Below are 14,581 nucleotides of genomic sequence, written 5' to 3' on the forward strand. Positions count from 1 at the left end.
CCCCTTACCCATCTCCCCTTTGGTAACCATTAGTTTGTTTTCTATAGTTAAGAGTCTGTTCTTGGTTTGTCTCTCCCCACCCCCTTTTGCTTGCTTGTTTTGTTTGTTAAATTCCATATATGAGTGAAATATACCCAAAGAATACAAAAATGCTAATTCAAAGGGATACATGCACCCCTATGTTTATAGCAGCATTATCTACAGTAGCAATTAACTGTATTAAATTGATCAGAAAGAAACATATAAAGGTGGGAAACTGCTATGTTTTTTTCTCTTTGCCAGGCTTTGGGACAAGTACATCTGGAATGATCACTTTTAGGAATCTTTTTAAAATGAGGAATTTCTTTATTCAAAAGTTTATTTACCTTTCCTAACCATCTTTATTATTTTATCCATTTATCAGATATTAGGCAGATTTAATTAAAATTTATTAGTTGAAATTCGTAAGGCTTAGTAATTTTATATATCACGAAAACAATTCTTGGTAGCTCTTTTTTATAATAAAGGTCGGCCTTTAGTGATATAAATATGTATCCCATAGCTTTTAAGAATTCTGACTCTAATTTTCAGTACCAGGTTTTTTTTTGATGTTGGAGTTGGTCTATATTTGCATAAAACTGTCGTTCTGTGAGAATATTAGAATATAAGCTTTAAAACTATCTGAAATTTTATCATAATTGGCACATTACTACTTATATTTATTGTTTCCATTTAGGTTTTTTCCCAAGCAGTTCTCAAGGGTGTGATGCATTTCTTCGCCACAAGATGACACTAATATCTCCCTCAGTATTGAAGAAGTATGGTATTCCCTTTGACAAGGTATATTAGTGTTATTCTTTAACATTCATTTTGTGTGTGTAGTATTTATATGTAAGACAAATTGTAAGACAAATTTAACACAAGCCAATATATCCTTGACTTCAAGTAGGATTTTTAGGATGTGGGAAGAAAAATTCAGATTCATGTTTTATAATGTAACAAGTAATAAAATTACTTTTATTTCAGGAAACATTTACTATAATTTTATGCTGGTTATAGTTCACTTGTAACAGTCCTAAGAGAAAAATGCAGGACACTCAACAAACTAAGATGTAGCACATCTACATTGAAGTCTTTTATATGAACAGTGTAATTTATGTATATGATCTCTTTTTTAAAAGAATTCAGAACAGGGATGCCTGGGTGGCTCAGTCGGTTAAGGGTTTGGCTTTGGCTCACTCATGTCATGATTTTAGGGTCCTGGGATTGAGTCCCTCAGTGGGCTCTGTGCTCAGTGGGGAGTCTCCTTGTCCTTCCGCCCCTCCCTGCACATGTAATACTCTCAAATAAAATAAATCTTAAAAAAAAAAAAGAACTCAGAACAATTATCATTAGTTTGGTGTTTTAGAGTCAATGATTATGATGGCAGAATGTTGCTTCTAAACACATTTAGACATAATACAATTGAGATTTCATTATGGATAAAATTGCCTGATGATTTAATAATCAGATATTGCTGCTTTGGAATATTTCTGAAGATTAAGTTCTGTAAGATTCAGTACATAACAAGTTCCTCTTTCTTTGTGCTCATGGGTGGTTATTGGGTCAGAATTATTATGGAGCATGAGAACTTTTATGTGAAGATGCTAAAATGAAGAAAAGCTTTTGACCAGATAAATAAAAGCTCTCTCTTAAAGGAGGATTTAGTAATTAGCTACTTGTAGAAACATTGAAAAATAGCTGTACTCTCTTCCTTTCTTTTTTTCTCATTTTTAATTTGACTTTCTTCCCATAATCTTGTGCTGTTTTTCACCTCAGAAGTTTTTCACCTGTGACTAAATTTTTACCTCTTCTTAATCTCAGTCCCTTAAAGTACATCCCATCTCCCACCCCCAACTTTGTTCAAAGTGGAATTTTTGCAAAGACCAAGAGTCATTCTCTAACTTCGGGTAATCCCTGCTCAGTCACAAACTGTCTTTGCTGTATTCATGCATGAGATGAGACATATTTGTCTTGTGTGACAGGGATGCTCTTACCACTGTTTTACTCACATAGTCTTAGCTACCACAAAAAGTGTGCCTTTGAGACATGTACTGTGGGAGATGTGCTTGTGTATGGAGAGAAGCTGATGGTGAACTGTAGCATATCACAGGTACAGAGGTAAGGAGCTGTGTGCCCTAGATGAACCACTGCCACTGTGGGGCGCTGTCTTACTTGCTGATACCTCTGGGAACTGGACTTTTAAGTCTCAGACACATCATTAGTGAGTGTTTCTTTTACTTCTAGGTGTTAGCTTGATTAGACACTTTAAGTTGGAATTTTAGAAAGGAGAGGAGAATGAGTGGACTAGAGTCTCCCACGGACAGGAAATCCTTTATGATTTCAAGGCTGGTGATAGATATTGATCAAGCTGGTCTTTGGGAGAGGGGATAATGTGATATAGCATATGGTGGGATTGTTTCATTTCCCCAGGTTGGAGGCCTTTGGAGCTTGTACCTCCTTTCCAATCTTTGGGGAGAAGGAAGCAGGTGCCTTTCATCCCATTCTGGGCTGTGGCTTCTCCATACTGCTTGGTAAATCACCAGATGTACGAGGCTTTCCTTTGGTCTCTTGAGGATGAGACATTTCATGGCTTCTGAAGATGCCAATGCTTTACCATCTGATTGGCCATTGCAGTTTTTCTTTTCTTTCTCTCTCTTTCTTTCTTTCTTTCTTTCTTTCTTTCTTTCTTTCTTTCTTTCTTTCTTTCTTTCTTCTTTCTTTCTTTTTCTTTTTCTTTCTTTCTATTTTATTTTATTTTATTTTATTTTATTTTATTTTATTTTATATTTTTTATTTTTTGGCAATTGCAGTTTTTCATGTGAAATATTGCCACTTCCTCTTCCATGTTGATGAAGGATGTGTGATAACTCTGTGCTCCTCAAGAAGCTTATTGTCTGATGATGATAATGTACCATGGGAGAGAGTAGCATAGACTTCCAAATTAAACTTACATGTTCATTCCTGATTCTGTCATTTAGACAAATTATGTAATTTTTCTGAGCTTCCATTTCTTTAGCTGGAAAATGATGATAATAATAGTACTTAATAGGGCTAATTATGAGGATGAAAAAAGATGATCTGTAGAGGGCTTTATAGAACACATTCTTTCTCTTCAGTTTGACCCTCTTTTAGGCAATCATTTCACAGTTGGAGTAACATTATTTTCCTCCTCCTTTCAATGTATTTTCATATAATTGTGTGTATATATGTGTGTGTGTATATAAAAAAGTATGTTTAATTGATAATGTCTGCTTTTAATTATGTGTACTTTCCTTTTCAACTTCTTTTATGACATGGAATTGTGATTATTTGGTCTTATAATAAAAGGGACTTGTTCTTTTCTGTTACTGTGCTTTCTTATCAATGTGTTACACAGAAGTAGTATAACCAACCTTATATTTTGGCTAACTGGGATGGACTGTTTCTAGAAGTTACATGGAAACAAAACTTAGAGTCCTTTTCAATGGGAACAGGTGCTCTTTTTCAACATGGTAAGAGCAGGATTTTTTAGGCAGAGTAGAGAAGGATTGTGGATCGGATTCAATAGAGCAGTGAAGATATTTTCCTTACCTCATGGCAGCAGCCCTAGTTTCTTCACCTGTCTGTGTAGGGTTAGAAACAGTTGACCAGGTGAGTTTTATCACATAGTACAGGGAAGTGTGGCTCAGAATGATGGAACTGGAACGATGTTGGACATTGATGAGCCATTCTTTGTGGGCCAGGTGGCAGTGGAGTTGCTGCCAGGTGTTCAGTAGAACACCTCCTGGGCTGGGGGAGAGGGTGATGAGATAAATTTCAGACATGTTGTGAAAGAAAATACGTCCATACACAACATTTTAGCATACCTAAAATGGCAACTGAATTGCATTTAGTACCTCTGTCTTTACACAGTATGTCTCCTGTATATTTATATACCCATGCCCAGCCACATACTCATTTCTCAGCATTTCAGGACTGAAATGAACCATACATAATAAATTTCATAATCTATTGTAGAAGAGGTAAATTAAAAACACAGAAAAATTTTGCTGTATTATTTTTTTATAGCTCCAGGTGTATTTTGTGTGTTTTGGTGATTATAAAAAGCCAAATGTCTTTAACCTAAAAAATAGGAATGGGATAAATATATTTTTCATGTTTGCTTTTAAATTCTAGCTGATATACCCCAGTTAGTTTAATTATATGCACTCACACATACCTATTTGAATAATTCTTTGATAGAAATTTTACTATTAAATGGAATAGATTTAATTGTTTTCTGAATATTATGAAAGAATAATTTGGTGAATACTACCAATTCTTTAGCAGTGGAATTCATAGTAAAGCCTATTGAGCATGTATTATTGGGGGTTTTTATAGCTCTAGCTTTGAAAACATCAGTCAAAATAGGTCCTATTATAGGCCCTATTATATAACTCCAATAATCTGAATTTTTAAAATATTAAATATGTACATTGCTAACATGAACAAATTTTCTTAGATAAAGATACTTTTGAATAAAATATAGCATCTTTGATTATGGATTGAATGATTGAACATTGCCAGAGGGTCACACTCTATTTAGAAAAGTCTTTAAAGTTTCCTGAAGAACTATTAATGGATTGGGTAAAGATCTGGGCTACTTCTTTTCTATTAGATAGCTCTGCTAGCATGGCATTTTTTTTGTAGGAAATATATTTTAATTTATTTTGAATTTGGAAAGTCTTATAATTGGAAAATATATGTTTTCTACCCTACAGATCACTCAGGAGGCTGGAGAATTTATGATCACTTTTCCATATGGCTACCATGCTGGTTTTAATCATGGTTTCAACTGTGCAGAATCTACAAATTTTGCTACAGTCAGATGGATTGACTATGGGAAAGTTGCTAAATTGGTAAGTTATGCCTTAAGAATAAAGCATAAATTAAATGTGTATTCTGGTTATTGTTGTAGAAAATCTAAGATCACATGTAACACTTTTTCTCTCATTGATATTGTGTGCTTCTCACCTCAATAATTTATTTGACTAGATATATTTATTTTACATTACCTATATTATCATTTGTAGTTATAGTTTTCTGTTTTGAGATTAATGTGGAACAGAGGTAATTTTCTACAACTGATGTTTGCTTTCTTTCTTACAGCCACCATTTCTTTTTTTGTGATATTTTCTAGTGGCTCCCTGTGGCTCCATGTTAGGTAGACTTGGCTCTCTCCATATTGAGTTTAGTCTATGGCTTAGAAAACAACAATGAAAGTGTATGTTAAAACTCTAGTAAGAGATGGAGGGATGAAGTAGGAAGATTAAAACTGCCCTTAGTGCAAAAATGAGTTTCTTGAAAGTAATGTAGAACATACTTTAACAAGAAATACATCTTTATGTTAAATTTGGTATAAAATTTTGCATCTCCTGCTCAGTATATTTAATTTAGTTCACATACTGTACATTTTCATTCAAAAGCTACAACTTATATTAAATTTAATCAGCCCTCCCCTGCAGTGTTAAATAGAGGACATCTTTAAAGAGGTGGTAGCTTCCATTAGGTTGCTTTCTTTTCTGTGGCTTTGAAGGCAGAAGTACAGGCTGGCAGAGGGCTACTTCTAAGTGAAACTAGGTTTTACAGAGTATGTAAAATTGACACAGATTTAGTGGAAAATGACACATACAATTTATGTGGCTGTATCTTGGCCACTGCATGGTATAGTGAGTATTATTCACTCTACATTGATAAAACTTGCATGTGGAACTATTGGGTGAACTTGGATAGAAATATATTCAGGAAAGAGAACACTAGGTTTAATTTATATGTGTATTTAGAAAATTATATAATATATTAAAATAAAATATAGCCATCCCTTTGGCCTCCTGGGAAGCATTTGTATGAACTTATGAAAAAAGGAAAGCTCTTGCTATTAGAAGACTTTTTCTGTTCTGAGTAATTTCTATTTATGAGGGGTAATTTAGAAAGAAACAGAGCTGAACTACTTCTTCCTATTATGCATCTTCCATATTATAATAAACCTAAAAAAAAAAAAAAAGAAAACTCAGGGTATGTGCCTTGGCCAGCTACTTGGAGTCCTTTCACAGAAAGGTAATGCTTGTATCTGCATTGAAATAGAGGCATAGACCCATAGTTATAACCAGATATATTATTTGATGATTCATATCTTTAATCAGTGACATAATAAATCAGCTATCACAGCTGTTCAATTACCAGAAAAATTAGTTGGTGTTTTTTTACCATGGTTTCAGATCGAATTCATGATATTGGCTAGACTAACTTCTCCCCAAAGCTAAAATGTCCTGGGTGGGTTTCCACATTTCTTTGTGGTTATAGAGTGGGACTGGGGTGTGGACCAAGGAAGAGAGGTTGGTCCTCTCTGAAGTCATAGTGACAGCTGAGGATTATGGGACTGTTAAGAAGTAGCACACTATGCTGGAGGAGGAGGCAGGGATCTAAAGTCTAACTTTTCTTCTAGCTAGTCATATATCCTTAGGAAAGTCATTTGTTTATTTTGTTTGTTTCTATCTGTATGGATTAGAAATACCTCTCCACCCCAATAGATATGTTATGAGGGAGAAAAACCTTAGGTATGTGGATATCCACTCATGCTGCGTGGATTTATGTCATTCAATTTAGTTAAGGAATATGACTGTCTTGGTTCTTGTGTTTTGCTAGGTACAAAATTGTTCAATGACCAAAATGCAGTTTTTACTAGTTAATTAAAAATTGTCTTAATTGCATGTGTTTGAGATATTTTTAGGTGTTTTTTATTTTTTTATTTTTTGATGTTATCTCCAGGCTTTCCTTTCTTTTTGGTATGTGGTGCTGCTCTGAGAATGTATTTGTTTTCTATTGCTGCTGAAGCAAATGACCATAAAAGTAGTAGTTTAAAACAATACCACTTACATCTTATGGTTCTGTAGGTTTTAAGTCGCTATTAGTCTTACCAAGCAAAAATCAAGATGTTTGCAGGGCTGCATTTCTTACTGGAGATGCTCAGTCAGGTTATTGGCTGAATTCAGTTCCTTGCAGTTGTAGCACTGAGTCCATCTTCTTGCTACCTGTCATCCAGATCTTTGCTCCTAGAGGTATCTCTCAGGTCCTTCCATGTGGTCTCCTACGTGTCAGAACAAGCGATCCACAAAATCCCTTTTGTCATGTGAGGTGACATATTCACAGACTGCAGGAATTAGGACATGGGTATCTTTCTTATTGGGAGTAGGAAGGTAGGGGCAGTGTTCTGTCTACCACAGAGAGTTCCAGTTAATAACTGACATGGGTATATATTAAGAATCTGCTTTGAGTAGATGTAACTAATTTCAGTTATTCTGTACAAAAATTGGAAACTAAATTTGTAATGGGTACAGTTTTGAATGTTTCACTAAAACATACTTATGCTTTCTTACATTATATCCCTCAATTTTAATATTTTCTTGGCTATTACTCAGTAAATAAGTTCTCTTATTTTGTAGGGTGCTGTGATGACATTTTTGTGCCTATTTTGGTGTTTTTATCTGTTATTTGACACATTTTTATTGATCTCCAAGGCTATTTCTTAATTTGTGATTGGGCAGTTAGTTTTTCTGTTTTGCTGGGGACAGATGTATAATGGATTCATTATGAACTGCACTTGAAAGACTTTTAGCTTTGATGATACCTGAATTCTTAAGCTAACAAATTTTTGCCTTAATTTTTTGCCTTACTCAGTTAATTCTAAGTGATAGCTATTGGAATAGTAATTATTCACAAGTGATGATGACTTATGCTTTTAGGGGGGACAGATAATTTAAAAAATAATGGCATGCTGTTTCATAGTTGAAGCACTAGAGGGAATGATATGTCCTTTATCTGTCCCATGGGGTTGATAGGAGTATGTAAAAGCTCCCAATACAGTGCCACTTTATGGAACAGAATTAATGTGGTACACAATGTAGCGGTCTCTACTTGTTATATTTTACTTATTACAGACCACTATTTCTAATTCAATGACTGAGAAAAGAGCTTTATGAAAGCCTATTTTTGAATTGAAAAAAAAAAACACCAAAACATTAGATTTTGAAAAGATAACCCCAGGTTCATTGATAATATTGGAGATATTGGTGATTTTTTTTTTAAGATTTTATTTATTCATTCATGAGAGACACAGAGAGACAGAGGCAGAGGGAGAAGCAGGCTCCCTGTGGGGAACCTAATGTGGGACTCCGCCACATGACCTCAGTTCACGCCCTGAGCCAAAGGCAGATGCTCAACCACTGAGCCACCCTGGTGCCCCGATATTGGTGATTTTTATTCAGAAAAATCCTGTATGATACTCCAGAATACAAGGGCCTTGCCTTTAAGAGAACTCACCTACCTAAGAAGGGGGTTATGTAATTTCCCATTTCATTAATCAGAGATAAGATTTTCACTGAAGAAAAATTGAGAGGAATGTTCTAGGTAGCTACATGCCCATTTGCCGATTGGGTTAGGCAGAGTTCAGCTGAAGAGAGTGCTTAGTGAATTCCTCCTTTGCAGTAGGAATTGTGTTACATGTTTGTACAAAGAAGAAAGATGTGTTTTCTTTGTCCTCAAGGAGCTTTTATAAAGAGCAGAAGGGCTTTTAATAAATCTCCATTTTCAAAACTGTAGTATGAGTGGAACATACTATCTAGTTATTTATTTTAGGCATCTTTATAGCTTTGAGCATCAGAGTAATGTAGAATGAAATGCTCTGTTTTTTTCTGATAGAGATTTAAAACTAGGTAACACTTTAGCAATTGAAATAAGATACTGGTGCATATTTGAGATGAATGTTTTCCATTTCTGGAGCATTCTCTCCTTCTGTTGTGAAATGGAGTCCATGATTACTTCTGTGCAGCAGCTGTGGTGGCACTCACAGGTCTGCTTCCTGGCTAGGTTGGATCAAAGAGCTGGCCTGCAGGTTGTATTTCATTTTTCCGTTTGGTAGGATGAAGTGCAGTTGTTTTGATGTTGGATTTGATGGATTTGTTTGCCACTGCATTCATTAGCTTCACATCAGAAAATTGACAGGCTGTTAAATGAAACTTTGACTTAGATTTTCAGCTTGACTGTTTGGAGACATTTGTGAAGATATTTTGTTTTTGTGTCGCAGCAGCCTCAAGCACTGTGATTGTCTCGAAGGGAAGAAAAGTTATTTACTGTACTGATTTTCTTGAGTTAAAAGAATCATTGTCTTGGGGACAGTCATATCTAGCCTACACCATCAGAAATAGTGTATTTATGACCATGTGTGCAGTGTGAAAGACTTATTGATGGCACTATAAATAATGTTATCTTCCTGGAAGAAAGGGTAGTACCTAGTGGCTCTAAAATGATACCTCTATTTTGCATTAATTTTATTTTAAGTTATAATCTATTAATATGATATGCCAGAAAGTTGAAATATTGTACTGCAGAGCTGGGAATGTTCTCTCATGAACTTCAGGAGAGTTATTTCAGAATATAATTTTAAAGCATTCTGACATCCGAATCCTTAAATGTTTGAACAAGTTTAGAAATTAGAATTTTGAAATTGATTTCCTTTTAATGTAGAATGGATTTCAATTATTAAATTGTCTCGCATACAAAAGCTGTGATATAGCTTCATTCCATTTTATGTTTTAATTCTTTTCTAGAATTAGACTTTGTTATTCTTAAATCAGGTAGCACCCTTTCAAAAAAATCTTTAATCTTGGCCAGTTTTTAAAAAAAGAATCAGGAATCATTTTAATGATGAGTCCCTATGTTATATTTTAATATGCTTTTAGATCACAGAATTTCTCTATTCTTAGAGCATGTGAAAGAAAGGAAATGTCGACTAATAGTCCTGCATTCTGGTTTTGAGTGTCTGATGTGGCATATGTGATATGAACTTTTATATTTATATGAGATATTTATATGAGATATATTAAATGAGATATTTTATAGTCTCATTTTCTCTTTTTACCTCTACTTTGTTTCTATTTCTTGGGTACTGGTGGTACAACATAGAGTACAAAATACCACGTAGAGAAACAGAAGCATATGAAGTCATGTCCTTTGGAGCTTGTACTCTCACTGGGGATTTAGTAGTTATATACCTGGAGAGGTATTAAGAAAGAAAATATTCATATTATATCCCCATTTTATTCTAATAAAGTATTAAATTGTGGGATTCAGAAAATCTGAGACTTCAAGTCATGTAGTAGAAAGCCAGTTGATCAGTATATATTGTGTCTGCAGGACAGATATCGGGGGCTCAAGTCCTCAGAGCTGGGGAGCCCAATTTTATTTATTGCTAAGTTAAATTTGATGGATTTTAGGATTTGAGTTATATGGTTTATGACACTGATAATTAGTTGCTAAACTGAAATCAAGGTAATATCTGTTTTTGAGGCTTTAAGTCAGTGCCTTAAGAAAAAGTAAACTGGCTTCTTTGAATAACTTACATACTCTAATAAGAAAAAATTAATTTAAGTTATTTTACTTTCATATACTTTGGTAGTAATGATTGCTGAGATAGTTCATGATATGCTAGGCCTTGTCCAGGGCACGTTATCCATATTACTTCATGGCATTTCTGTGATGGTGCCAGTTAAGAGATAATCTGATGCCTTCTGCCCTCTACCACCTCTTTTCTCAGATGAGGGGGAAGGAGAAGAGGAATGATGCATAAAATGAGGATGATGAGGCTGGGATCAGAGGCAGAAGGTTGACCCGTAGTGTGCTATTCTTTTCTGGACTCCTCTCCCTGGATACATTGGATTAAATAGGTGCCAGTCTGCTACATGATTTGTGGGATCACTTTCAAGATTCTTGAGTTGTAAGTTGTGAGGGGGAACTTGTACCCTAACTGGGGAGTTAGAACAAAATTGAGGGCACATCTACCTTTTCCTACGATTACCAAGGAACCAGATTCTATTGCAGGACTTTTGAAACTTTGGGATTTTTTTTTTTAACCATCTTTTACCTTTTTCGTATTTATTCAATGTTTATAGTAGTAAATACATAGTAAAAAAAAATCGACAGAAGACTCTGTCCCAGATAGGTATTTGGAAAAGAGAGGGAAAGTTGGGGATGTGTATTCTAGCTAGTGGTGACCCAGAAAGAGAGGTGTGGGAAGCATACCTGGGGATGTTTGAGGGAAGTAAGCTAGCCAGCCCCTTGCAGGAGGAAAGGGATGATGGGAGAATCAGCTGGGCTTTGGGTACCGCCAGAGTTTATAGCAGTTAGATAGCCTGGTTCCCAACAGCTTTCATTCTTTCCCATGCAGGGTTTCCTGCATCCCTCCACCCACATCCACAACTACCACTGACAAAACAAATAGTGGTTCATCTAGTAGAGTGTTGTTACCTTGCTTGAGGGATCCCAGGGTTGATGTAACTGCTCAGCAGTGTCCTGAAGTCCCCTGCTCTTCTTGTTCTTCTGTCTTAGTGATCTTTGTTTTATTTTTAAAGATTTTATTTATTTATTCATGAGAGACACAGAAAGAGAGAGAGGCAGAGACACAGGCAGAGGGAGAAGCAGGCTCCATTCAGGGAGCCTGATGTGGCACTCAATCCTGGGTCTCCAGGATCACGCCCTGAGCTGAAGGCAGACGCTCAACCGATGAGCCACTCAGGCTTCCCTGTCTTACTGATTTTTGTGGGAGGGTGTTCACTAGTGCTTACTCCAGGCATGTTCTCTCCAAGGACAGGAAGGAAGAAGACAGTATGAGAAGGTGGCTCACCCACCTTCCTCTCTTTGGGAGGAAAATATTTCCTTGAAGTCCACCTGAAAACTTCCTTTTATATTCTGTGGCCAGCCATAACTGTAAGGAAGGCTGGGAAATTAAGTAAATGACAAGTTCCTGGCATGGTTAAGTCCTGTTTGTGCTGGGTGGGCCCTGTGCTATGGTTAAAGAAGTAAATAATACAAATGTGATCTCTGTCTCTTGGAGCTAAGAGTCTATAGGAGCTGTTCTTAACCCTGTGGGGCTTTGGCCCCACCCAGACCAGTAGGATAATGATATCTCTGGTGAGTAGATTTAAGTATTTGAATTTTAAAAATCCCCCTAGCAGAGTCTGGTAGATGCTTTGGGTTGAAAATCTCAGGTCTTTAGTGAATTACATAGACCTTTGTTGTTTGGATTGAGGTCCTTCAACATTATATAATATTTTTTTTTTATCTGCTGAAAGATATTTTAGGTTCTAAACCGTCAATGTAGAAGCCATTTGTAAATTGGAGATGTGTAATAATTTACAAGTATATTATTAATAGTCCTTTTTCTATAAGAATTAATAGGTATTTTGGGCATATCTAGAATTGGCTGTTTCACGGATTTCGTTTGAGTGTGCCCTTCAGCATTTTTAGAGGAAAGAAGAAAGTATGTTGGAAAAGATCTCAGAGGAGGATGAGTGTTAAAGGTAAAAGACTACTGTATATAGCTATTTCTAAGATTAACTTACGAGCTTTTTTCTAGTGTACTGGATTTATAACTATTTTGGAAATTCTTTTTTTAATCCCCTCTTAGTTTTTCCCACTTTTTTCCCCATTATGTAAAAATAGTATAAAATAAACTCTTTATCTCTAATAATAATATGATTATACAGTAGTGTATTTGGGTTATCAAAGCTGAATATAAATTATCAGAGAGGTAAATACTCTATTTAAAATAATATGGAAACAATTTTATCCTACTCCCTCCTTCCATAATCCTTGTATCTCTTTTAAACTTTATTTTCTTCTTACTACTCTGGCATACTGTGTATAATATCCTAATTTGTTTGTCTCCCTTGCAGTAGAATAAGAGCTCTGTAAGGGTAGGGAGTAAAAAAATTATTAGTACCCAAAATATTGTTAGTATCATTTTGTGTTCTCTACTCAGCACCTAATAGGTGCACAAGAAATAATTTGTTGAGTGATTAAGTGACTTCTTGCCCAAAGCCATTTAGTTAAGAACGTCAGAACCAGGATTCAAACATAGGAATCTTGTCTATATTTTGTTTTCTTCTTATGTAGATATTGTTGTCTTTTTCACATTCTAGCTAACATTCATTGACTGCTCTGTTACACAGTTCAAAATGATTACAAATGTAATGTATAAATTTATTACATTGAAAAATTTTCCTCTTGAAAACTTACTGCTTTCCAGTTTGTATCTGAAATCCATTTTCACTCCTTCACTTATCACATCAATTCAAATGGTAAAGCCTAAGATATCATGACAGAAAAGGAAATGGTTTGCAAAGCTTGGGCATAATGCAAGAAAAAAAAAAACCATGGACCATTTGAATTTAGTCAGTCCTCCCTCTGCCACTGATAATCACTCTACCTTGTTGAGACTATCATCTTAAAGTAGTGGTTCTGTTCCTAACTTTATTTAAAAGCTGTGGTTAGACATATGATCACACATGAAGTGGGAGGCAGCCAATATCAGTACTATAGTATGACCAATGAATAAATGAGGAGGGGTAAAAGGAACACCATTTGTAGCTTGTGGGGTTGGATTTGAATATAGGCACTGCTGTTTGCCAGTGACTGACCCTCTTGCTGGTGGTTTGATTCACTTGATAACTTTATGATCTGGTTGCTGTTTGCTCTTACATAATGGCTATCTCCAAAGGATCTTTGTAGTCTCTTGATAAAATGTGGTAACTTAAAGAAAAAGCTAGTTAAAGGAGTACTTGGGAAGAATTCTTCCACTGGGGTCTGAGCCCTTGGCCCAGCTACATACTGATTTTTCTTTCCTGATGGAAGAGCTAAATATGAATTAGGAATTTTCTTTTCTTTTCTTTTCTTTTCTTTTCTTTTCTTTTCTTTTCTTTTCTTTTCTTTTCTTTTCTTTTTTTCTTTTCTTTTCTTTTCCTTTTCTTTTCTTTTCTTTTCTTTTTTCTTTTTTCTTTCTTTTCTTTTCTTTTCTTTTCTCTCTTTTCTCTTTTCTTTTTTCTTTTCTTTTCTTTTTTTTCTTTTCTTTTCTTTCTTTTCTTTTTCGAGAGAAAGTGTGCCTGTGAGTAGGAGTTGGGGGAGGTACAGAGAGAAAGGGAGAAGAATAAGCAGACTCTGCTGAGCGAGGACACATGGCTCCTGGGTAAGGACACATGGCTCAATCCCAGGACCCTAAATTTGTAACCTCAGCCAAAGTCGGATGCTTAACCAACTGAGCCATTCAGGTGCCCCCATGAATTAGGACTTCTTAAATAAGGCATACCAGCCAAAGTCATTGTTCCCTTTCCTTTGAGATACTCTTCTCTGCAGATACAATAAGAGTAACGTGTAGATGTTTCATTTGAAGCTTTGATATTGGAGTCTTGCTTACTTGATCATTTGATAGGACCTCTTTGAATCAAAAGAAAGTTTTAATGGGATTTCACTGAGGGTCAGTGGCTATAATTAGACTCTCATCTGTAAATACATAATCTATCTTTCCTCTGCTCTGAGCAAGGTAATAGAACACACCTCTTTAGAACTGCTTGTCATAACTGTACCCTGGAAATTCCCCACAAAGGCTCTAACCCTGGGAGCACTTTCTGTCAGCAGTAGGGACCATACTCAGGCAGAAAGCTGAAAGTAATGAAGGTATATAGCTGAACAAGGTTTTGATATTCAAATATCA

General features: G+C 35.5%; 1 protein-coding gene across 12 annotated transcripts in view; it reads left to right on the top strand.

The window, feature by feature from the left end:
- The window catches only part of KDM4C (lysine demethylase 4C), a 410,759-nt gene that overhangs the window by 96,202 nt on the left and 299,976 nt on the right, over positions 1-14,581 (top strand). For 10 of the 12 annotated variants that reach the window (XR_005366745.1, XM_038552337.1, XM_038552339.1 and 7 more), the window contains 2 exons: positions 716-819; positions 4,761-4,898. Coding sequence is in view for 11 of the 12 variants with exons in the window: in XM_038552337.1 (XP_038408265.1) it covers positions 716-819; positions 4,761-4,898 (242 nt within the window). In the remaining variant the exon portion in view is untranslated. Of the gene's footprint in view, positions 1-715; positions 820-4,760; positions 4,899-10,630; positions 10,869-12,289; positions 12,464-14,581 lie in introns of those variants that run through there. The other 2 variants (XM_038552336.1, XM_038552338.1) reach the window with 2 other exon arrangements.

Source organism: Canis lupus, chromosome 11 (genome assembly GCF_011100685.1).
Source record: "Canis lupus familiaris isolate Mischka breed German Shepherd chromosome 11, alternate assembly UU_Cfam_GSD_1.0, whole genome shotgun sequence".
Classification (NCBI taxonomy): Eukaryota; Metazoa; Chordata; class Mammalia; order Carnivora; family Canidae; genus Canis; species Canis lupus.